At 34.3% G+C, this 25,581-nt stretch overlaps 1 protein-coding gene and 1 long non-coding RNA gene across 2 annotated transcripts in view; one reads left to right on the top strand and one right to left on the bottom strand.

Annotated features, from left to right (window-relative positions):
- The window catches only part of LOC113748970 (BEACH domain-containing protein B), a 39,294-nt gene extending 30,426 nt beyond the window's left edge, over nucleotides 1-8,868 (bottom strand). Inside the window, exons 1-7 of the mRNA XM_027292581.1 lie at nucleotides 8,786-8,868; nucleotides 8,345-8,563; nucleotides 6,566-6,629; nucleotides 4,967-5,198; nucleotides 4,098-4,247; nucleotides 2,216-2,542; nucleotides 492-714 (exon numbers count right to left, since the gene is read on the bottom strand). Coding sequence (XP_027148382.1) covers nucleotides 492-714; nucleotides 2,216-2,542; nucleotides 4,098-4,247; nucleotides 4,967-5,198; nucleotides 6,566-6,629; nucleotides 8,345-8,466 — 1,118 coding nt within the window. The 5' untranslated portion in view covers nucleotides 8,467-8,563; nucleotides 8,786-8,868. The remainder of the gene's footprint in view (nucleotides 1-491; nucleotides 715-2,215; nucleotides 2,543-4,097; nucleotides 4,248-4,966; nucleotides 5,199-6,565; nucleotides 6,630-8,344; nucleotides 8,564-8,785) is intronic.
- An 11,005-nt stretch (nucleotides 8,869-19,873) lies between these two features.
- Nucleotides 19,874-20,808, top strand: LOC113749818. The gene is made up of 2 exons (XR_003464586.1): nucleotides 19,874-20,190; nucleotides 20,422-20,808. It is a non-coding gene; the product is annotated as an uncharacterized LOC113749818 (long non-coding RNA).
- Nucleotides 20,809-25,581: the final 4,773 nt, after the last annotated feature.

Genomic DNA, 25,581 nt, shown 5'->3' with positions numbered 1-25,581 from the left:
ACATTTTGAAATTAATAGATTCAAAGGGGGCTAAGGCCACAACCCAGCAGCAAACTAGTTCCATGTTTTTTTATTAGAAAGCCAAGATATATGAAAGTCTGTCGTTTCTAGAAATCAGCACAATCCAAAAGAAGTCTATCCACTTGACACATTTACAATATCTCCAACTTCTCAAAACTCCAAAGTCAGCAAGAGAAATGGAATAACACTGCCAGAATTACCAAGAAAAACACATTCTTTTGCCAAGAATTTCAAAAAGTTCAGGAGACATAAATTCTTTCTGATCATTAAAACAAAATAAGGTTGGTATCCACAATGAAAAATTCACCAAACAAAGGACTAATAGAAACTTTGCAACAGCTACAAAGAAAGTGTAAGCTAACATTCAGCAAGCATCTAAAAAATTAAAATCAAAATAAAATATAAAAATATAAAAACCTCAACAGGAGAAAGAGAAGAACACAAAAAACCTATCAATTCAAAAGCATTACCTCACCACCCCAGGGAATGAGGAATTGCCTGGTCTAATAGCATTGTTTGATGAAACTCCCAATCCATCCAACAAAACCTCCAGTCCTCCTATACTACGAAAATGATTCTGACCCCGAGGGTTATCAGCTAATGACATCTTAAGAGTTCTGAGAGTTAAATACTGAAGTGATAGATCAATCCACTGTTCTTTCATGATTAACCTCCTCAACACACGCAGAAGCTCTGCAACAAAATTTGCAGTTGAAACTTAAGAGAATGGAAAAAGAATCTTAATTAAAAGAAAAGAAAAAAAAGCAACCATAGAAACAAAAATCAGCGGAGACTGATTTAATTTCATTTTCCATGGCTTTATATCATCTTACGCACCAGAAAAGATAATTCACCTTTTGATACAATTAAGTAGCTTGAAAAAAAAATTAAAAGGTCCTTGAAACAAAGGCCAACCTTTGATTGCTCGGGCTATCTAAACATCCATATGCTTAACATATATGAAAAGAAGGAAGAACCTCTGATTCTTTCAAGGGACTCTATTGCGAAAAAAAAAACCTGGAGTAAAAGCAAAACCCTCTCTGCTGTTATGTAGATCTCAGGTACTTGAAGCGCATATGCAAAAGTTAGCTTCCTGCAGCTGCCTTAATCGGCTTGCTAGAGCCAGTAATCCAATAAACACAAAAGTCTATAGTAACTTCCTGCAGTGCTCGACCATCTCAACCATTGGTGAGAGAATAATACTCTAAAAGCTAGTTGCTTACCAATTTGCCTTTATCATCTCTCATCAAACAGTAGTTAACTATTCTCACACTTCAGAAGAAAATTAATTTACACGTCTAGCAGACAATGTCAACCACTTTCTCCCCCCCCCCCTTTTTATGCAGCAAAATAAAGTGAAATTGCAACCTAATTCTACAGCATCCACACTAGTACTTCAAAGTTGCGTACTTGAACTTCAACCTGGACTCATGGACGAAATATGCATGCAACATAAGACCAAACAGTGAGCATGATCATGTTAAGGAGTGCGTGCCATACTCGCCAAGAGGAGATAACAGTGGCTGTGCGTGGATAGGAGATTATTTGGAAAAATTATTTGGAATAACACTGTAGCACTTTTGTGATGTGATGTACGTGAGATAAAAAGGTGGTTGAAATTTGTGTTTATGATGCAAGCTGAATAATATTTGGAATTTTTTTGGCAAATCAAGCTAACCAAACAGACCCACAGTGGCTCCGCAACCCCCCAACTATTGAAGGCCTTAGAGAGGCAGTTGATGTCCATAAGCCTCCAGAAAGAAGACAGGAAGAAGAGTGCTTATTAATTTAATTCCTTAAAACTGCGCACTAGATTGGACTAAGAATCACTGTTTTAAAAGAGAGAGAGCAAACAGAACTCGAACATATAGAAGGAAATATGATGATTGGATTCAGAAGTATTAGAGGTACAGACGAGTAACCAAATAATCACAATCAACTCCAGTACCAGGTTCAAAAGTTGCACAACTTCCTACTCAACTCTCAGCCCACAAACCTTTAAAGGCTTATTCAACCTCCAATTTGTATATCAATCAGCTATGATGTGTTTGATCTCATGCATTGGATACCAGAAAGAACAATACCACATCAAACTATGAGGCAAAGCCACAAGTTTCCAGACTATTTATGTATTCCACAAGCTGAAAATGACTAGGTACTTAAAACATTATAAACAAGAAACTGCGTACCTTACCTACTAACCAATTAAGGCCACCAGCTTCCATGAGTAAAACAATGGCCCTATGATGCCACTGCAACAAAGTTTCAGGAGAAGGAGCCTTTACACTAGTAGAAGATTGAGGTGATGTTGCACCAGTCTTTGGTTCATAAAACACCCAGCTGCTGTTGTTCAATTGAGTATTCTCATATTCACCAGAATGCAAGTCAATAAAGCTACATAACGCTAACACCACATGAACTAGTATCTTCTGCAAAATTACGGACTTGTCGACAAGAGAGGTTGGCAAACTTTCATCTGCTGAAAGAGCACTACTAATGGTCTTGAGTTGCACAACAGTAGCTGAAATATAAACATCCCACGAGGTTAAGTATATGTTCTGAATTAATGAAGACCCACAGACAAAATAAGGATTGAAACAAACAACTAAAAGGAAGCAGCAATCAAGTAGAAGGGAATCACTAAGATAGTTTTCTTTCTTGTAGTATTTAATCTCGATGGTGCTAGAATACGTAAACAGTCCACTGAGAGTTATAAAATCCCAAAAATAAGAGAAAAAGTAAAAAGACCGTCTTCCCAAAGAAAAAGACTAACAAATAAATCTAGGAACAGAGAAACAGGTCTGCGGCTTCCTTCCCAACTTCAAATAATCAACAATTACAGAAGATGTACAATGGAGAACTGCCTAGCACACCAAAATTGCAAATTAGGCAATCAGCATGATCAACGTTTCTTCCAAGGGCAAAACAAAAAGGCTATAAAGGATAATTACACCAAAGAAGAAATTAACATTTACCATTGAGGATGTCCAATTGACAGCAGTCTATACTAGTGCAACGAAAAACTTTTCATGAAACTACAAGCATCTAACATCATAATCCACTTTCTCTTACTCAAGATTTTGAAAACAGAAAAACACTCTATTTCAAACAACCAATAGAAAATTAATGGCCATGATAGAAAATAGGCACTAATTTGACTGATCAGTTATAACCTTTAAGCAAGGTTTTAGAGCTCTGAAACATTTCCTCGTTGTCTGCCACCCCTCCTTAAACGTCATTGTCCTATTCTAGGTTCTCCTTCTGTTTCTAATCAGATAACAATTTACCATACTTGTAGAATATTGAATAATAAACTTTGTTTGTCAGCAAATTCAGCTAAAGGAGCATAAATGAATTAGTATTGAAAATAAACCACGAAAATTGCAATTCAAACTCATGTTCCTGGAAAGCCAATGTTACATAGAAATGATACAACAGGATCCGCCATTTCTCAAATACATAAATTTTCTATGGCAAGAAGATCACCTTAAATCTTCTTGGAACAGATTTGAAAGCTATGAGTACTACAAAACTAATATAAAAAGCATAACTTCACATTATCATCAAGTTTATCCAACATCACTTTTTTAGGATGATGTTTAACCAGTGCATTCAAGTACTGTCTCAAGGGATAGAAAACCAAATGAGTTAAAAGAATTGCTCAAGTAAAAGATTCTTGCAGTTAGATATATACTGTTGAATAGTTCCATCTATTTTCCCCATTGCACTACATAGTTAAACATTATACTGGCTGGCTAAGCTTGGTGCAATATTGGGATTTTTTGGAACAATCAAAGGGGTCATTGTTCGATTAAATCCTCTAAGCCTCTTGAAATATAAGATCCTACCCGCACCCCCCTCCCCCACCAAAAACAAAAACACCAAAAAAAAAAGCTGCAAATAAAATCAGATGACAAATTATGATTCGTTTGTGCAATAGGGATAATGCAAAACTGAGACAAACAAAATTTAAACTGCACATGGCTTTCTGTTTCCAGATGGGAGAGACAAAGTTCTTCAATAAGCACCTACTACGATAAAACGGAAAGAAAAGTCGCACAAACCAATACTTGTACCTTTCAGCAATGCTGTAAGCTTCTGAACACCACCATAAAAGCCAAAAACTCTGCAATTATGCATCGACCGAGTGATAACAGCCAAAGCATCTAACACGGGCAACCCCTCATACATGATAGTGCTCGTATGACTTCCTGAATTAGCTGTGCCTGATTGGACAACTCAAATAATTAGGAGGAAAATAAGTACCTCAAAACACCATATTTGGAATTTCAGAATGCTACTAAAAGAATGACGTGACTTAATTATGTGACAAAAGCTGTAAAATCTCGATAAGTTTCCGAATGGACTAAACAAAGCTGACTGAACAACATTATACTTAAGAGATTACATGCAAATTAGAGCAAAAAGTTCCCACAAACACGTCTACTCAAACAAGAAGACAATCCCAATAACACAGTCTAGAGGATTCCATTTTTCTCCACTAACATTGAATAACAATAAGTTCCACAAAATTCTCGAAAAACAAGCATGCAAACCTATGATTCTGTAAAACACTTCACTATATACTGAAGGTCAACAGAAGCAGTTATGCCTGCAAAATGCTCAGTGGCAAAGCTGAGAAAACAGGAGTACAATAAACTGAAAAATCCAAAGATGGTTTTAAGTCGCAATAGAACTCTAAGGAGAGGAGAAACAGATTGAGAAAAGCAATGTGATTGTTATGTAGTAAGTAAAGCAAAAGGGAGTACAAAAAGTAGCCCTGTTCCCCAAACTGATGCAAGAATTCAGACAAATTTAACTGTTCAATTAAAGATCAAGATTCTGGAGGTGGAAGCATTCATGAGTTTTTAATATACTCTCAAATATTTAGCCCCAGATAGATGATCAGATCAATCCTCAGAGAACAGATATAGAATCAACTTACATTCTGTAACCATTGCCGTTATTTGTGTCACTTCTTCAGCTAAAACATGAATAATCTCAGAAGGATGGCCATTTGAGCATCCAATCACCACATCACTTGGATGTGCTGAGTATTCCACAGGTAAGGCGGAGGAGGCATGATCAGGAGATTGGCCCACATTAGGTGGTTCCCAGTTCCGGTATACAATCAAAAATTGCTTGAGAAAAACATAAAATAACTTCCTTTTTTCCACCTGCAAGACATAAGATTAGAGACGAGATTCACTTCAATAAAGACTAAAGCAAGGAAAGAGCACCAGCAGACTACCAAAATCCTCCATAGCCTCGCCCGTCCCCCCCCCCCCCCAAAAAAAAGGATTAATAAAGGGAAAAAGGAAGAAATTTGCATCTCACAGTTTCAAGCCCAAAAAACAGACGTAAGAAATTGAGCAGAATCATGGTTCAGGAAGTTAAGTTCATGCCTAAATAGACATTGACTCTTCAAGTGATTTACAAGGAAAGGAACTAACATAGGTAGATAGCTAAATGGAAAAGCCTAAATCAAGCTTGTATACCAGTACAAATTCCAAAGTTCCACAAAATCAAGAAAGCTGACAAAAGGCATAAAATTGCAAACACCTGGAGCAAGAAGATATCTGGCTTAACTTAGACCAAAGCATTGAAACTCAAGGACAATAGCTTCAATCCAAAGGTGAAAGTAGTAATTTGAAATAATCAGGATGGAATGGAACCAGTCCTTCTAGCTGTCTAAAAACAAAGTAAATTGATGTGTATTAATCAGTAGCAGTTTAAATTCAGACTCAAACGTGGCTGCACTATTGGGTTTCACTTTAAGCTTACTATGTGACATTGGCAGATTGGAATAGCAGGAATCTAACTCAGATATTGGATTCAAAGGGATGTATGAAAGATCAACATCCAGAAACTAAAGCTATCTCGGTCAGAAATAATACTCGGTCAGTAAGACATTACATTCCTTTATTGCTGTGTGAGAATTCTAGAGCATCAACAAAGAATTTTTTTCAGTTGTGATATGTTGATCGGTGAGATAGCGAACCTCATCTTTCCTAGGCAAAAAGCTACTTCATTATGTTTAGTGAAGGGAGAAATGGAAAGGGTATGGAGGCACTGAGAATAAAACCTCATTTTACCATTGGCCAATATCCTGTTGTCCCCAAATATACAAGTCTTTTGACATTAAATGCTCTTATAACTTCACATAAGTACATAATTCATATTTGGTTGTGTTTTCTAATTACCTCCCTTGAAGACTGTTTTGTCTTGGGACTTAAGAAACTGGCTTGACATTTCAAAACTGAATCAGCTTTGGTCTGAACTTAGAAGATGAAAACCAAACAAATTGCATTTGACAAACCAAAGCCAGAGCTTTGCACACGCCAAAAGTTTCACATCAGCATCAAAGAAGAAAAAGATTAATTTGACTTGTTCAGGGAAAATTCTAATACTCTATCTTCATAAATTCTCAAAATTTCAAATGTTGCCTATCATTCAGAGTCCTAATACATAGAGCTCCAATTTTAAATCTACCAAGTGACAACAATGTCATAAAGCAACAACGACAAGAAATTCCCATATGTACCTTATCGAAGGAATTATCATATCTGTCCCATAAGGTATTCAGGATTGCCTCATCACCAACCTCACTAAAAAAGAGAAGATTCTAAAATCAACCATTGGAAATAAACAAACAAGATAAAGTAATGAACAAACTACTACTATTAAATTAAATATTAATAGGATTTGCAAGTAGAAAGATAAATCAAAGTAACAGAGCCATGTCCAACATAACAAAATGCATTGGACCTCTTTCTCTTATGTTGGCGAAATAATTTTTTTCGTTTCTCCTAAAAAATTTCTCCTCCTAAACCAGAAATACATTAAACATCAGAGTGCTCTTGATATCCAAAGCAAATTCTCAAAGTCCCAAAGGATCTACAGTTTCTCTCTCTCCAAATTATTCAAATAGAGCAAGATATGCCATCTCAGGTTTTTTCTTTGTGTAATAATCTTCCTCTAATCAGCTGATCTCCAAAAAAAATGGGTGTTTTGACCCTTGTAAAGTATTCTCAACAAAGTGCTTTTATTCTGTAGAACTAAGTGCACTAGAGTTCACAAGGCAATTTATACAAACCTAACTCCGCCAACACTAGTAACTAAAAATTAGGGAAAAAAATAGTTGACCCCCAGACTAAACCTAGGTTCCCTAAATGAGCACAGAAGCTCATTAGCCAAACTTCATGTTCTCTATTTCCTAAAGACGTTAAAATGAATTAAACTCACAAAAGATGAAATTTTATCCACATAAGCATGTACAGATTTTTTTGATCTAAAGGATGATACCTATAATATTTGTGAAACAACAGTAATGGTGATTTGATCTGGTAATTTTAGCAGTACAATAAATGATTAAATGATGTGGTTTCCTATTTCTTTCTTTTATTTTTTTTAGTTTTTTGGGTTGGGGGGTGGAGGCAGCTGCCTGACCAAAAGTTAGACAGGATAAATCTCTGTTCTGGATACCCTTTCTTGAATACTGTGCAGATTACAAGCAAGGGTCAATGGAACCTAAAAAAATGCTCAATACTAACCTTCCCAAGATCAGAAATGCCATCCTATCCAATCATGAAGCAAATAAGCCCTGATAGGATGGCACTCATTGGTTTTGTATCTCAAGTTTTTCAATTATCAAGAAGCTATTAATAGGAAAAAAATACAAAAGATAAATTAACCACATTAAATAACAGAAAATCAAAAACTAGTTCTCAGGGCAAAGGATGGCAGGATTTTGAAAAAAAAAAAAATTGTAACTTGAACCAAAAGTACGTTCAGTGTGTATGCTAAAAGTGTATCAATTACCTAACGCCTACTCCTAACCCCCTCAAATCTTGATTCTCCATGATTGACCACAGTAGGCTTACTGGCAAAAGATCATCCTAAGCATATCCTAATTCATTCAAAGTCATCATGTGTTTAATCAAGGTCATCCCAACAACACTCATCCTACATCCCCAGCATAATTTTCTTGTTACGAGTTGACAAACACTGGGCAAAATCAAGACCATAACTTTTTTGAACCAAGCATCTAAATTATTGCACCTTTTAACCTATCATTCAATTTCAAAAGGTGCCAACCGATGACTCTAAAATATCACTTTTAGTTCCTCTTCCGCAAGCTTCAGTAGATCAAATTCTATTCAGTACCTTGTCATCTTGGTAAAATGATAACCACATGGCATGAGCATTGCGATTTTATTACTGAACACACAATTTAACACAAACAAGCATATAATTCCAATTCCACTATCTAATGTACACAGTTTGAAGGAAAATAGACCATGATCAACGGGTATTCCAGTACCTGAATCGAATTTTTGGAGAAGGGAGAGAAAACCTCTCCGACCGTGACGCCGAAGCAAAGTCTCCACTCTGCCCAGCCGATGTCCTCCGGATAAGGTCAGCAACTCCCTTGACAAAATTCATGCTTCCAGAGGCCTCAGCACTTATCAAGTCAAGACTTCCAACAGCCACAAATCAAATTTGCAGCCCAACATCACTCTAAAACCACACAAAACTATTCCTATTCCAACAAAAACCGACAATCAAAACAAGCTTAATCAATCCGGAGCTACCTGATCATATACTACTTTAAAAAAAAATTGTGAGCTTCACAAAGTTCACCGACAAAGTAAAAAGTAATCAGAATCTAATTCAAGCTAAAGCAACAAAAATAGAACTCAAATTGACGAGTTTAGAAGTCCATTAACGGTAAATTGAAATGAACCGGAAAATGAGATTTTACCTGATCGGAAGGATGAATTTGTCAGTGAATATCAATTTGATTTCCCCTTTTCGTTTAAGTTTTTCTGTTTCTAAGGGTTTAGGGTATCCAAGATCTGGGAATGAAATCTCTGTGAAGGTTGAATTAATTTTTTACGTCATGTAACCTTTTTTGATAAGTTGAAAACGTTGAATTCACGTAAAGGCGGAAGCCTGGCAGATACATGTGTACAGGACCAATTTACAATTAAACATTCCTTTTTATGTAATTGTTAAATCTTTTGGGGTCGGAAAGAGCAAAGTTGTTACGCCCCGGAAGTTTAATAAAATTCTAAAATGTCCCCTGAAAGTCCGGAACTTTGAAATGGAGCCATGGAGCGGTGGGCTGAATAAATATGTCATGACCTTCTTTATAGAGGTTTGTACTTTGTAGGTATCTAAAATTCGCCTACTCGACAAAATTAGTTCCATCCACAATAAGATTTGTTTTTGCACATTTAAGTGGTGATGTGGCTAATTGATTGGCTTATGCGAATTACACAAAAATGGAGTTTTTTTGTGAATTTTAAGAATGTCAAAGAGTTGTCTATTTAGATTAAATCAGCCTAATAAAATTTTGATTGCGAGTTAAACAAGAAGAAATTTTAAGATTGGGAGATGAAGTTGAACCCATTAAATATAAAAAAAAAATGAAATCATAATTAATGCATAAGAGACTTCTTTCTTTTTGTTTTTCTATCTTTATGAGTTAATGGTTTTTGTCCAAAAGTCTTTGATTAATGGTTTGTGTATCTAAAATAATTTTAACTAGTATTTTGCCCATACCTCAGCACGGCATATTTTTAAGTGTGGTTATTTTTAAATGCATAAATAATTCATCAATAATGTTTCTACATATTCTTCATATTCACTTCAAAAAGATTAATGCATTCCAAATATTAAACTGCCAAATTATTCTTTAAAAACTCGTATACATAAATTTATTACAATGTGATAATATTTATTAAGAAGTATAATGCATATTTATTAGGATTGTAATTAATTTTCTCATGAACATGATTATACACCTAGTCATATTCATTTTTAGTTCAAGAAAAAAAAAATACAGCAATCTATTTTTACACAAATGATATGAACATGCACTTGTGCAACTTTCCTAGAATACTCAAAAAAAAAACAAAAAAGACCAAACCATATGCTTTAATGTTTTACCAAAAACAAAAATAAAATGGAGGAGACGCTTTACTTTTGAAGGAAAATTTCATGTTACTTTTGGTTTTGGACACGCAAGTTAAAAAGCACGCTACCACCACGGCGGCTGGGCCTTTGAAACGAACGAGATAGTCAACTTGAATTGGGCCTGAACCCAATGCTAGTGACTAGTGAGACTTTAAGTCCAGATAAATGCTTTCCTACCTACTAACCATTCGCTGCAATGCTCCGTTAAAATAAGTAATTCTCAAATCTTCTCATTTCCTCTTCCCTTGTAACGCTTGAACTCTCCTTTGGGGAAAAAAAATTATAACCGGACAAAGCCCGCATTCACAGATCAGGGAATTGCATTCAGCCACGCCATTAAAGACATTAATACTATAAGCTCGTTTGGATTGTAATGTTTTGAAGTTTTTATAGAAAAATATACTGTAATTAGTGGTAGAGCCAAGACTTGGGCTCAGTGGTGGTAAGATTGTACACTTAAAATTTTTAAAAAAAAAATGGGTTTTTGTTCTACTTCCTATAATTTTTCTCATTCAAGTAGTAATTATATGTATCTGAATTAATAGCTTTGAAACAACTGGACCGTAGAAGAGATGATTAAAAGAAAGAAATTTGCTGTTTAGAGGTGACTATTTTCCAAATTATAAGGGGCCAATGTCAAGAGATAAAAGCTTTTTTTAAAAAAAATTGAGGGGAGGCAATTGTGAGAGAAACCTAAAATTTTATAAAATTTTCAAGCCTATTTCAAATTTTTGTAAAGATTGGGTAGGGGAAAGGTTTACGGGCAGCGGACAATTGTTTAGCCTCACGTCAAGGTGGTCTTGAATTGATTGTAACTATATCGTGTATATAATAAAAAAATGTATTGACAGAATTTTCCTGCAAAAATTCACAATCCAATCAAAGCCTTGGACTTGTTGCCCTCGACGCAATTCTGGAGTATATGTTTTTTGGTTCCACGATCCGTTGTGAAGTATGTGCAATTATCCATAAACCAGTAATCATGTAAGATTAGAGTTTAATCAAACTTGGACCTTCGAGCAATGGCCTAATGGATTTACTTGCTTTTCCTCAAGTCCACCACTTATGGTTCGCTTGTAATGTTATTGGATCCTGAATAGTTTCCATCGATTCCACCAATGTGATTCATGGTAACCTTATTGAGAAAATCCACTTTTACTTTTGAGGTGTAATTAGCTCGTTATAAATATATAAATATATATATATATATATGAATACTAATAATTATTATCCTCTTTTGCATTTATATACTTTCCGTATTTAGTCTAGGCTACCTTCCCTTGTATTTATTTACTTTTCCTAATTAATCTTATATTTTTAAAAATATAATACTGGAAATATATTTTAATGGACAAGGCACCCATTAGACAAACCGTAAAATAATACGCATGCTAGAAAATGTCTATCTTCGTCGTTTCTAATCAAATCAAATACTGTGCCCAATTTTCAGCTAATAAAGTATGGATTAAGATATGCTATACAACAAATATTAATAAGATTACTTTCAAAATTTTATTCTACAAATCTTGATGAGGATTACGGTTCATTATTGGACAAGATATTTATTTACGTCTACAAGTATAAAGCACGGTAACAAATCCACCATACAATAATATTGGCACTTAAACAAGCATTGTTTAGCTCTCCATTATCATCCATGTGGTGGGTGTTACAGATCATAGATGATATCCTCTCGTGTTATTTTATTTCCAAATCCAATTTTGTATACTCACCGGGGTCTTTGTAGCCCATCAACCTACGAAGATTAATTAATCCAACACACCGTCCACTTAACAGTTTAATTAATTATTAATTGATTTAAACAGTACCAACAAGTATTGCTCTGGCTAATAGATTCCAGGATTATGCTTTCAAGAGGGCACTTTCAACTTTCTAGAGGTATCCAATTATAAATTATGAGGCGTGATCATTTGTCAAAATTCCAAACAGGCTTACGAGTCACGTACGTAGCAGAATCAAAGCTCAGTGAAGTTCCTAGCTGTGAGGACAATTTGAGATTTGACAATTCATCACAAAGTTAATTTTAGCAATTATGTATGGGAAAGATGCACGATAAGAATAAGTCTCTCACATTTCAGAGTTCTAAATTTTTTCGTCCTTCACATTTTGAACGGTGCATTTATATCTCTCACTAGCGTAAACTCACAAATTTTGTTCTATGCTCTAATTCCTATCATGTTTTTGCTCCAAAATCGTCAAGGAACCAAATCATGATGAATTTCAAAGGATAAAATGCACCATTTCAAAGTGAGGAACGAAAAAAATAAAGACTCAAACCACAAATTTTTTTGTTTTCGGTCAATCGGCAACTCCCACCTGTAGACAAAAGAGTGCATTACTGCACTTTTTTGATTTTATTGCAGATGCATGTTTGAATTCATAATCTGCAATCAAACCTGCACTTTATATTTCACCTGATAGCCAACTCACCTAAGGACAATTCTTTGCATCTTATATTATCATGATGGAGCAAAGAATAAGATCTCTCTCTTTAATTTTTTCGCCAAATGTACCCAGACTGAGAAGCCACTTCCTCTTGTCACATGAAGAGAGATTTTTTTTTTTTCAAATAAAAAAGAAAGCCAATTGATGAGGTTATTCGTCATTGCTGGCATATTATCAAGGATCCAAATAGGCACTTAATTCTAAGAATAGTAACAATTTCCCTAATTGGCTGAGAATTTGTCACTATTGTGTGGAATGTGGGAGACAGTCGAATTGCACCGATGCAATGGTTATAAAAGCACGGATGCCCGTTTAATGCTCCAAGGTGAAGTTGAAGCTCACTGGACCCAAAAAAAAAATTATGTGGCATCATTTGTCATTAGCTTATTTTGGTGAACGGTTTCAACCTTCAAAACTTAGGTTAGTGGTGGGGAAGATTGATGAGAAACTCTAACCAATCTCCTGCTTGCAACCTCGATAATATCTGAAAATTTTTTATTATTCCCAGGTTCAATACCAATCGTCCTTCAACAAACCAACTTTTTGGGGAAACTTAAATAATAAAAAGTTAGTTTGTCAATCACTGAAAGCACTTAGTACCACTTCAATCAAGTCGTGCCTACTTTAGACAAAAATCATCAATTGTTCTTGCCCATGTACCTTTGTTTGGACTATAATTTTTTGTAAAAAAATTTTTATATTTTTTATGAACATATTTTTCAATCAATTTTTACTTTACATATATCAAATTATTATAATATATTTTTGTATAAAAATTTTTAAAAATAGCAATCCAAACGGCTTAACATTTCCTAGGCTGATCATCATGTTTAAAGTCGCAATTGATATCATTAACTCTGCTGTAGCTTGCAACTTAAGCGAGATGATACAGAAATAAAGAATTCCTATTCCGCAGATCAGTTGCACTTTCGAAGAGAAAAATATGTTTCCCACTTTCCCTTTTCCAAGATGAGATCTATTCCCTTTTCCCATAAACGGTAATGAACTTCTTTATATAGAAAGTGTCTCTTCCGCAGGTCTTTGGGTCTCCAAAAGCCACTGAAATCATCTACGAGTGGGACATTTTAATATCTTCCAAATCCACCAATTGGGAACTAAACAAATGTCTCCACTGAGTTGGCTCACTGCCCTTAATTATGATTGCCCAACATCAAAATCTTTCGCCAAAATAAAGGAAAAAAAAAGAATAAAAACCAATGACAAATAATTGTTGGTTTTTTATTCATTAAGGAAAAAGAAAGAATGATTGGGTTATAAGACCTTTTTTTTTCCTTAATAAGTAAAATGTTTTAAACTCAGGATCTTCTACTTACAATCTTTTCCGTTTTATCACATGACCCAACTCTCCCTCCAAAAATGATTGGTTATATCATACATGGGATAATAATCGTGCTTGGCATAAATCTTGTTTGAGAAAACACTTTTCATAAAACTTAATCAGGTGTAAATAATAAAAGATTAAAATTTAAACACTAATATCTGAACAATTCTTTCAGTACCTAATCAAAGTACTATCAAACTTATCGATCGTGGTCCTTCACTGTTCGACTAAATATTGTAATGTTTGGTTTATGCTAATGCTAAGATTAGCTTTAGGCAGTGGTTAGTGGACCAGCATCTCCTTTTGTTTTAGGGCTAATGAACAGTAGTAAAAGGCTGTACATTGAACCTAGTCCACAGAGCCGTCTGGGGCAAGGACTAGGATTTTCTACGTAAACAATTAAGGTACATTAGTCCAGAAGAGAGAGAGATCGATTGATGTTGGAGTTTATACTTTATAGCCAACTTTGCCTTGTTGTATCTTTAGTTCTTTACTGTAGTATATTTTGTGGTCCATCTTGGATTATTGGTGTTAATGACGCAAATTTTCATGTGCATATTCCTTCATTTTCATATGAAGAAACCCAAATTTTCATGTCCATCTTACCCGTTCCTCCTCCTCCTCCCCCCTCCCCAGCGATCTAGTCGCAACTAGATCGAGTGGGGAGAGGAGAGCCGGGGGATGGGGGGAAGAGAGAATGTGAAGAGGGAGGAGAGAGAAAGGAAAAAGGAGGGGGGAGGGAGTGGTGGCGGTGATGAGTAGGGGTGGTAGTATTAATTTTTAAAAAGTATCTTTAAAATATTTTAATTTTAAAAAGTATTTCAAAATATATTCTAAAAATATCACAAAAAATATTTATAATAAAAATTTTTCATATATATTGTTATAGTAAAATATTTTTAAAAAAAACTAATTCAAACAAAACACTAAAAGTCAAAACTGCCTTTCCAAGAAGGAAGAGGAAGAATGCAAGTGCTAAAAGTCAAATCTGTAATTGACCAAAGAAAAAAGTGTGTTGAATCTAATGTTATATCACGGGCTAATAAGACTTTTATCACTGGACTATCGTCATTATTCAAATGTCTTATCATGTATTATTTTCTAGTAGCCTATTATGCTAGTTAAGTCCTTGGAAAAAAAAAAAAAGGATAATCAGTCTTCTGCATGAAGGATAGAGAAAAAGGGGTGTCAAATCTGCAAGTGTTGAAAGTCAATTTGTAATTAACCTAAGAAAAAGGGTATTGGATCTATGTTATAGCACGAGCTAACGACACTTTCACCATTGGACTAAAGTCATTATTCAAATGTCTGATCATGGATTACTTGCTACTATAGTAGTATGTTAATTTTGTCCTTGGAAAAAAGATATCTAGTCCTCTAAGAGGAGGTTAGAGAAAATCGCAACCACATTTGGTCGGAATTGGAATCCAAGAATTTCATTATACGAGGGAAACCATGCCAAAAAACCTAAAACCAATACATTTACCACAATGCTTTGACATAATTATGCTTGGTACCATAATCCTTATAAATTTCAAAAGCTAGGTTATTTTTCAGAATTTTTGTATAAAAATATACAATAATAATTTGATATATGTGAAATGAAAGATGATTAGAAAATTTATTCACGAAAAAATGCAAAAATTTTTAGGTGAAAAATGACAAGCCAAACAAAGTTGTCACAATAAAGTTTTCTTCTGGTCATTATATAGAGTTGAGAGCAAGAAAGGGTTATGATATTCATGCAACCCTTTATTATACTTTGAATGTTTTCTAGGCTAAACGAGAAGCACGTATAATAGGATCCACAAAAAGTGAAAAACAAGTTTGTGAATATTATATTACCCTCGACAAATGGATGTCGGAACTTGGAAGTTTTGGAGAACAGCTCAGAAGAACAAATGCCATTAATTGGATGAAAGGGTTCCTCCTCAGTGTTTTGTTGGCTTTCGATCGAGAACAAGTTTCAAACGTCATAAGATGTATATTCCTTTGGCAGACTGAAAAATATGCTTGCAATGTTAAATTTCGTCCTATAGTGGAATCATGTTCTATCTTTCAGATCAAGAATTGTTATGAATACCATTGACAAGTATTGGATTCGTGTAGTATAAGCTCCATTATATAACTGCATTAAGTAATGAGATGAGTACAAGAAAGAAATGATACATCTTCTTATTGGAATTATCTGTTTGAAAATTTTTTGGCACAATCCATCTTTTTTTTTTCCGAAAGAATTTCCAAAAACAAGAAGTTAAAGACTAGGCCTTTCAATGTTTGGATTGTAAGTTATTACACTTTATTTACAACTTATTTACACACACTGATTTGCTTGCATCATCAACACATTTTCCAATCACCTTTTTATCTCACATAGGTCATATCAAAAAAGTGCTACAATTCTTTTTTCACAAAATTATCTCAGATAATTTACAATCCAAACACATTGAGAATCTAGCAACTTCACCACCACAGGTCCTTAGGGTTTTGCCATTTTTTTGGAAACTGAATAACCGACTGCTTATTTTTCTTTTTATTTAATGGTAACATTTGGTCTTTCAATAACTCATTGACTATGTAAAATAACTATACAAGAAAAAAATGAAGGTTTTTCTGACAGGTGTCCATAGAGGATATGTTAAAACACCTATATTTTATCTAACCTATCATGTATATATATACTAATAATTACTACTTTATCTTACATTTATACACCTTCCCTAATTAATCCCCTTGCATTTATACGCTTTTCCTAAATAATCTTATATTTCTAAAAATAAAAACACCTGAAATACATTTTAACCAGTATTCATAGAGCACCAGCTAGAAAAATGAAACATGGATGAATTAGTCAGCAATTAAATGATCCATCATTAATTACTTCCAAGGTTTTTTAAGTACATTGCATTAGTCGTACAGTCATTATATCTACGGCCATGCACTTATTCTTCCGTTATATCGCTTAATAAAAAGTGTTTTCTCTACAAATAGTTGACAACTTATGTAACTTTTCAAAATTTAATGCTCTAATTATTCAAAGACGACCTGTTAAGTACTTTCCATCAAGGTTATGCAAACTAAAATATAAGATTATTATCACTTTACCCTCTTAACGTTTAGTGCTACTATCAATTTCTCCCTTAACGTTATTTTTTAGTCACTTTACCCCCAAAACTAACGGTCAAACTTAACAGAGTTTGTTAATTAAAGTGAAAAGACATGTTTAACCCTTAAAATTATTATCACTTTACCCCCATAAAATATAGTCACATTATCAATTTACCCCTTAGAGTTATTCTTTAGGCAATTTATCCTACCATTAAACCAACTTAACAAGTTAAAAAGTTTTAAAAGAAAATATCCTCATTTTTTCATAATAAAAAAAATAAAAAAATTAGAGTGACTCTTCTCCTTTTTAATATCAAGAAAAAAAGTTAAAATATTAATTTCTTTCTTCTTGGCAATCTTATTAATATTGAAAAAAAAATAGAAAGATGGAGAGGGGGGAGGGGGAGAGGGAGAGAAAGAGCTCAATTCTTTTTTTAAAAACTACAAATAAGAAAGAATTAAATACTTTTATTATTTTAAAATTATTTCTTTTTTTGTTGATCACCAAATTCCAATCATAATCTCGACAACTTTAAAGTAATACGATAATGTTAGACTTTTCTTTATTTTCTTTTTTTTTTGCAAAATCTAATTTTTTGTCTCATTCTTTCCTATCTCCTTTTCTTTTCCTAGTATTAATAAATTTGAAAAAAAAAGAAATTTGAGAAAATCCTTTTATTTTTATGTTTTTCGATCTCTTAAAGTGAAAAAAAAGAAAGAATAACCATTCCAACTTTTTTATTTTTAATTATATATAAAAAAGGGTAAACATATTTAAAATTTTTTTACCATACTAGTTAGATTAACGATGAGGTAAAATGCTTAGAAAATACTGTTAGGAACTAAAGTGTTTGTATCACTATAATTTAAATGAATAAAGTGATAATAACAATGTAGTAATGCTATAAAATAAAAAGGGTATTTTTGTCCAAAATTTCTTAATATGTTGAGTTGAATTACTTATGGGGGTAAAATATATATATAATTTTTTAATTATATATAAAAAGGGTAAATATATTTAAAATTTTTTGACTATACTAGTTAGATTAACGATGAGGTAAAATGTCTAGAAATAATGTTAGGAACTAAAGTGATTGTATCACCATAATCTGAACGACTAAAGTGATAACAACAATGTAGTAATGCTATAAAATAAAAAGGTAAATATATTTAAAATTTTTTGACTATACTAGTTAGATTAACGATGAGGTAAAATGTCTAGAAATAATGTTAGGAACTAAAGTGATTGTATCACTATAATCTGAACGACTAAAGTGATAATAACAATGTAGTAATGCTATAAAATAAAAAAGTATTTTTGTCCGAAATTTCTTAACATGTTGAGTTAAATTACTTATGGGGGTAAAGTGACTAAAAGATAACGTTAAGAGGTAAACTGATAATAGTGATATAGTTTAAGGGGATAAAGTGATAATAATCCTAAAATATATGCATATATGTGCTTTGTTAATCTGGGATGATCCTTCTCCTTTATCGATTTGACTACTGACCATTATTCTTGAGGTTGTCATATACTATTGAGGAATTTCATTAGTTTAGTGTTTAAAGTACCATCCATATCTGCTATTCTTGGAGTTCTAAACGTTAGCAAATAGCAAAGGACAAAGTTCTAAAAGGAGCGCCTGTATTCTTTTTTTTCTCCATTGAATGAAGGAAAGAAACATAAAAGTTGTCGTATTATTAGTCAATCAACTCTTTTGAAGATAAGATCACTTATGCCTAATTCAGTTTCAAATTAAATGTCGGGCGGGCAAATGCGCGCATGTCGCTCTACTTCCAAACACAAACCATTTCTGGCATGCAGTTGCCTTAATGAGAAAATTACAGGTCAGATTTTGGAAAATCTAGCAAGTCAAAGGCCAATTGGGAACACGGAAAATCAAGCATTCAAGCAATGTGTATTTCATTCAGAATAATATTATGGTACCAAAATACCACATTTTATACTGCCATGACCATATTGCTAGTAGCAATGGTGCTAACTATTCGTTTCAAAATAAAGAAACGAAATAGTAGCTAACTTTAAACAATAGAATTTAGAACTAATAACTCATGTGCTAACTAATTAACTAGTAAAAAGGCAAAAATTGTAAAGCAAAACTAGTCATAGCACCCAATTCATCGATCCAGGACTCATTTTCACTCTTTATCCCCCTTAGTCCCTAATCAAAAAAATCACAATACTTAATTTTTCATACGGATGAACAAAATTTTCTTTTTTTTTTTTGTTTCTTGATTAATTAGTTACTAACGTGCTATCATGTAAGTTACTCTTATTATTCAAGATTACTTGTTGTTTTTTTGTTAAAGTTTAATTTAATAAACATGTGACTGCACGTGACTGATTCCATCAATATTAAGAAAAATCCATCAATTGTCTCAAATCTATTTCAAATTGTTAATATTTGAGACTAGATCTACTCTTGCCAAAACTTTAGGAACTAAAATTGCACATTTGCTAAACATTAAGTACTAGATTTGATTCTACCAAAGGACATTAGGGACTAAAACAGCATTTTTTTGCGCATGTGAGATTAGGGTTGTTGGTGAGCCGAGCTACTCGCGAGCTACTCGCGAGTAGCTCGGTCAACAACTCGACTCGAACTCGGGTTGACCGAGTTCGAGTCGAGTATCGAGTAACTCGACACCAAAGCGAGTCGAGTTTCGAGCCCTATTTTCCGAGCTCGTGGCTCGTCGAGTAGCTCGACGAGCCAGAGTTAATTAAATAAAATATTTTTAATTTAAATAATATATATTTATTATAATTATAAAATGACTATTATGGGTATAAATTATATGAAATTTACAATATTACCTTCTTTATAATAAAATCCTATAATGGCAAAAAAGTAATAACATAATTGTAAAAAACACTAAAAAGAAAAATGTCTAAAAATTCAATATTACCTTCTTTTCTTCCTTCTCTGTGCCGAGGGCCGATTGTGCGACTTACTTAGCAAAAAAATTCACTTTACCAATCTACACCCTCACTCCGTTCGTCGCCGACGCCGTTGCTCGCCGCATCTGTGAGACTCCATCGCCATCGCCATCGCCTTAACAAGTCCCAAGTCCCAAGTCCCAAATCGAAGCTGCTCTCTGCCTCTCCGGCCTCCGCCAGTCCGCCGCGCTGTACGTCTCCTGTCGGCTGTGTCCTGCCGTGCTGGTTCATCGCTGGCGAGTGTCGAAGACGAAGCACCAAGATCTCACTAGTTCATCGCTGGTTCATCACTGCTCATCTCTGGCTCACTTAGGTAAGTGCTCCTCTGTTTTTGGCTCTGTGTCTCTGGCATTAAAATGGGCCAAGATCGACTAGGAAACTTGGCCGTGGCTGCCATTTTAGATCAGTCTTGGCTGGCTTTCTGATGGCTGGCTTTCTGGATGCAGTCTTGCACATTTTAGGTGCTATGTGAGTCGAGTAAGCACTCAAATTCCCATTTGTGAAGAATCATCTGATTCAATGTTTTTTTCATTACGTTTTCCAGGTGCTAAGTGTGGCCCAGACAACTGATTATCTTTGAATTTGGTATATTCGTCTCCGGCACTTCAAACGCACTTGGAAACTAGAAGTTTATTATAGATCTAGCTTAGTATATCAAGTTAATTTAGTTAACAATTGTTGTAGTGGGTAGTGCCTTGAAAATCTTGTCCAAAATGACTCATCCTTAGTGGATCATAGACCACTCTTTATATCTTAGCTGCTACCTTTATTCAACAGATTTGTGGTGGATTCAGTAACATGCTCTAGGTCTCAAATCTTTGCTAGCAGTATATGAATTATGATTCAATGCATATGCATCACAGACACCTAAATCAGTTTTGTCCTATTGTTGATCACCTTCTGGGCATATGTAAATGGCATCTTGTTCTGATATTGTACTTTTGGGGAACGTCTCTGTAAAAGAGATAATTGTTCTCCCCTCTAGATTGTGCCTCATTGTTGAGCCTTACTTGGTAATTAACTGGATGTGAGTAGATTGACTAATTATGCAGTTGTACTGCATGATGGCTTGAAATAAGATGCTAGTCTCAAGCAAGTGCTTCTTATCCTGTAGCAGATTTATGTGAATCTCTGTCAATTTTTTTTTGAGGTTTTTAATAGATAATTTTGTGAAGGCTTATAGCAGTTACATGTCTCAAGCATCCTTAGTTCTCAGAGATCCATATTAAATGTTGTGAAACTCAGCTCTGCCATTCAATATTTGGTTGGTTGATATGTCAAGTCAGTAAAAAAAAAAACCTTCCAGATGATTAACTATATTCTTATATGAGCTAGTTTTGAGTGCAGTTACCTTACTTGTTTTGTTGGCGTGCTGATATTAACTTGCTGTACAGTTGAGAACTGAAATGGTCTTAGGATAATCAATCATCTTTTTTCTCCCTAACCAGGCACGCCATTTATGTAAATAATTTTGTAGACTTCAGATATGAGCAGTGTACACATTTTGAAATCTTGTTAAAAGGCAACTCCTCCGGAAATTGCAGGACTCCTGTACTTGGGAGATTGAAAGTCTTACTGTCCTTTTCTGAACCAGGAACATATTTTTCTGACATGTTCTTGTTTAAAGCAGCTTTCTTTAGTTAGTAATTAGTGATATTTGTGGGGAAAAGGAATTTCTGGATAGATCTTGGCATTGGTTTCTGAATTGAGCTTGTGGTAGTTGGGATATTGTGGCTGTTTGAGATAATTGTTTGTCTCTCAATTTGGTGGCTCAGCTCATGTTTTGCTGAGTTTTGAAATTTTGTGGGGAATTTTGGTTAGTTTGGGTACTTTTGCAGCACACTTAGGAACTATGATCCGAGGAATTAGAATCATCCATATTTTCTGCTCTTGTGGGCACCTACCGTTGGTGGGTAATTGCTGAATTTGAAAGTTTCATGTCAAGCAATCCAGCAAGTGGGAATTTCCCTTTTTTCTTCTCTATTCTTCTTTGTGGTGAATCTGATTTTTAGGGGTGTTAAAGATGCTAACTGTGGGAGGTAGAATGTGGATACTTTTAGTTGTATTTGTATTGATGAATCATGGATTTTATGCCTCATTTACTCCAGCTGATAGCTACTTGCTTGCCTTTGAATCTTCCCAAAACATCACCTTTGATATGTTTTTTTCGTCAAATCGAGTCAAAAAGCTTGATAAGACTCGACTTGATAAGGCTCGATTAAAGATCGAGCCTTATCGAGTCGAGTCTCGAGCCTGAGGAAATTCTTCGAGTCGATCTTCGAGTATCGATTTTCTTGGCTCGATCGAGCTCGAGTCGAGCTCGAGCCTCTGTGTGTATGAGTCGAGTCGAGCTCGAGTATAGTGATACTCGAGCTCGACTCGGCTCGATTACATCCCTATGTGAGATAAAATGATTGTTGAAAATATTAATCGTTGATTGAAAAATATGTTTATAATGCAAACCAAGTAATATTCGAAAAAAATCCACATGTAAACATATTAATACACTATGTAATCCACAATGGTGCACGACTATTGTATATTATCCTATTTTAATTTTTGGACACACTCCACAGACCTCTGGGGAAGTGAAGGCGAGACTTTTCCGGGATGACGGCCAGGCCAACAGCTACCCAACCACCGCCACCGGGGGCCATTTCCATCGTGCCCCGCCACATACCCATTATAATACCACCAAAACAAGATTATGTACTATTTTACCAGATAATTAACCCATATTTTGTTGAAATTAAAAGATCGTTTTGGTCTTGACTGTGTAGCTGAGTGCAGCATATGCCCTAGCACGGAAATATAAAAAAAGAATTCTCTTATTTTCGTTTCCAATAGAGCTAGTAAAGTGGACTGGCTAGTGATCATGTAGACCTCAATTAGTGTTAATCTCTGTAAACTGCATTGAGCTTGACCAATTTTATCTAATTTGTATATTGCTTGTCGGCACAAAAACAAGCGTAATACAAGCAATTTTAGCACAGATAAAAATATGTGAAAAGAGGAGGAGGAGAATAAACATATCAACAAATATTCAACTGTTTGTTAACTCAAAACTCAACAATAATAATATCAAGTCATAATCTTTCACTCGCGACAACTCACAAATCACAACTCAGTTCTTTAAAACTATACTTTCTCAACTCTTTCTTCAATAAAATAATGATACATGTTTCGCAATTTATAAAGGCATCCTGCTCCTGATTCAAAATTATAAAAGAAAAGGAAACTCGCTAAACCAATTACTATCGACACTAGTCGTACAAAGGTTTAATCGATTGGGACATGTAAAAGACAATCAACTAGGACTCCAACGGACCAAAAACAAACAGGAAACTTCCTTGAACGTATTTTAGTTTGCTAACGCCAACCAAGATTGAAATTTGCATGATGGCTCACATAAAGCAATCTAACGCGGCTTCAACTTCGAAGTAATTTGGTAATATAATTAAGCTTGATTTAATTTCCTTTAATATTGTAGTTTGGTATATTCGTTACATCGATTGGGAAACATGTTACCAATGACATAAACCGCGTAAGTAATAAAATAAGAGTAAATCTTTCCTACACTGACGGTGTATACACTATCGCCTAAAAAGAACTTTTTAGGTGAATATAACTATATAAGTCATTTGGTCGACTATAAGATATCAAACACTAGTTTAACTAATACAGCTTCCTAAATTTTATTTCAAAATGATCACTTCCTAAGTTTTACTAGAAAGTAAAAAACCCGTCTTTTAAAAGTTGAAACCCTAGCTATAAGACTCAATATTATACCCCAAAAGAACCTACTTGTTTTAGTCTTATCTCAAACAATGAGAGATGCATATGAGGATTGGGAAGATACATTTTTGCTTGGATTTGCTTCTTAAGAAAAACAGAAGAAGAAAAATTGCGAGTGACAAAAAGATTTTTGCATGCCTCGATCGTGTGAAAGTTTTGAGAAGAATAGATGGCATCAAGGAGATGACCGAAATTCCCATCAGCTCCTGCTTCTATACCACGTCTGGCCTCTGTTTGTGTGCTTTAATCATGACACTATCAAATATTAGAAAAGGTTAAAAAAAAGCCTCACATGCTACAATATCCTTGCACATTTTCGTACAGCTAAGATGGCAATAAATACTTCGCAGATAACTTCCTAACTATTTTCACAAGAAAGGTATCCCAGTGACTTTCTCAACACCACAAAGGTTGATCATGCAACGAGTGGGTATTAATTATCACTTAAAAGTTTAAGCTTGGCAAGAAATTCAAACAAATAGAACATCAACATATACAATTTCTGTAGATTTTCCTTTCAGCGAGGCAAACTAGCGTGGGCCTTCAGTAATTGTCAATACTAGCCTTTCGAGTAAGATGTGAGCTGCCAAACGAAATAGGGGTACAGACTAGAACGGTGCAACACAAGTGTATTTGAATGATGCAATTAGACAATTGGAATTCAATAATGTTTAGCTACTTGCTCAACCTCAAAACATAAGTGTGATGTTCAGTAGTATTCGTGCGAGCCTATACATAGAATCAATAATAATATTTTGTTACAAAATTGTACACAAGTAATTTAACATGAATTATAACTTGTATATATATTATTATACCATTTATGAACATTTGTAGGGATAACTTTTACTGTCTCTTTCCTAAGAATGATTGACCGAAACAACCGTTTTAAAAAGTTCATGGTCATGATTTGATCAAATCATAAATTAAAAAATGTAAAACTTAAATCACATATTGTAGGAGTATCATTTTTAACTTCTAGTGTTCTAACTTGAGTTCAAAGTGATTTAAAAGCATAAACAAACAATTTAGAATTTTGTTTAAATAGAGAGAACTGTCCAGTTACATTGGCATATGCCCTCGACCTGTACTAGTAGACTATTATTTGTTAGTCTTTGTCATATTTTTTAAAAAAAATTTTTTAGTAGGAGAGGTGTGAGATTTAAGAAATTGGACAGGGGCAAGGAGATTAGAATCCAGAACTTTTACGTTTTTGGAAGTCTTTGTTATATTTGCCTATACAATTAACTCAAAAAGAATATAGCAACCTATAACCGTTTAGGATTAATGTCACTTTACACCGTTCAATTGTATCCGAATTTTCACTCTAATCCCTAAATTTCAAAATGAGACACTGTAGTTCTAAAATATAAAGGTGGGGATTGGGGCAAGGCGGGGCGGCGGTGGTGGGAGAATTTTTCTCCCAGTGCCTTAAATGGGGTGAGGGACAGGGGAACATACCCTTGGTCCATCCTCCGCCCGGTACCTACCTAAATTTTAACATAATATAATATAACATCTATTTATGTTTTTATATGTATAATATGAAATAAATACTAGTATGTGTTACTGTTATTATATAAATATATTTGTATGAATTAAACAATATGTTTTTATGATAAAATGATGTAGTATTTTGCTAAAACTTCAAAAGAATGATTAATAAAACATTATTTTAGATCTATATAAATAGAAAAAGTTAAATCAAATATAAGATAATAAATGATACTCCAGTAGAATAGGGCGAGGTATTTGTCGAGGCAATGGAGCGGAGCAGGAGCAGCAATGATTGGGGGAGTTGGGAACGAGGTTGGGCAGCTGACTGCCTGGCTGCCTTCCCTAATTAACACAAACTATTGCAAAATGCACATACATGATACAACGTGTGCGCAATAAAAAAATACATAAT

This window comes from Coffea eugenioides, chromosome 10, assembly GCF_003713205.1.
Source record: "Coffea eugenioides isolate CCC68of chromosome 10, Ceug_1.0, whole genome shotgun sequence".
Lineage (NCBI taxonomy): Eukaryota > Viridiplantae > Streptophyta > Magnoliopsida > Gentianales > Rubiaceae > Coffea > Coffea eugenioides.
This window is presented reverse-complemented; position numbering and strand designations above follow the sequence as displayed.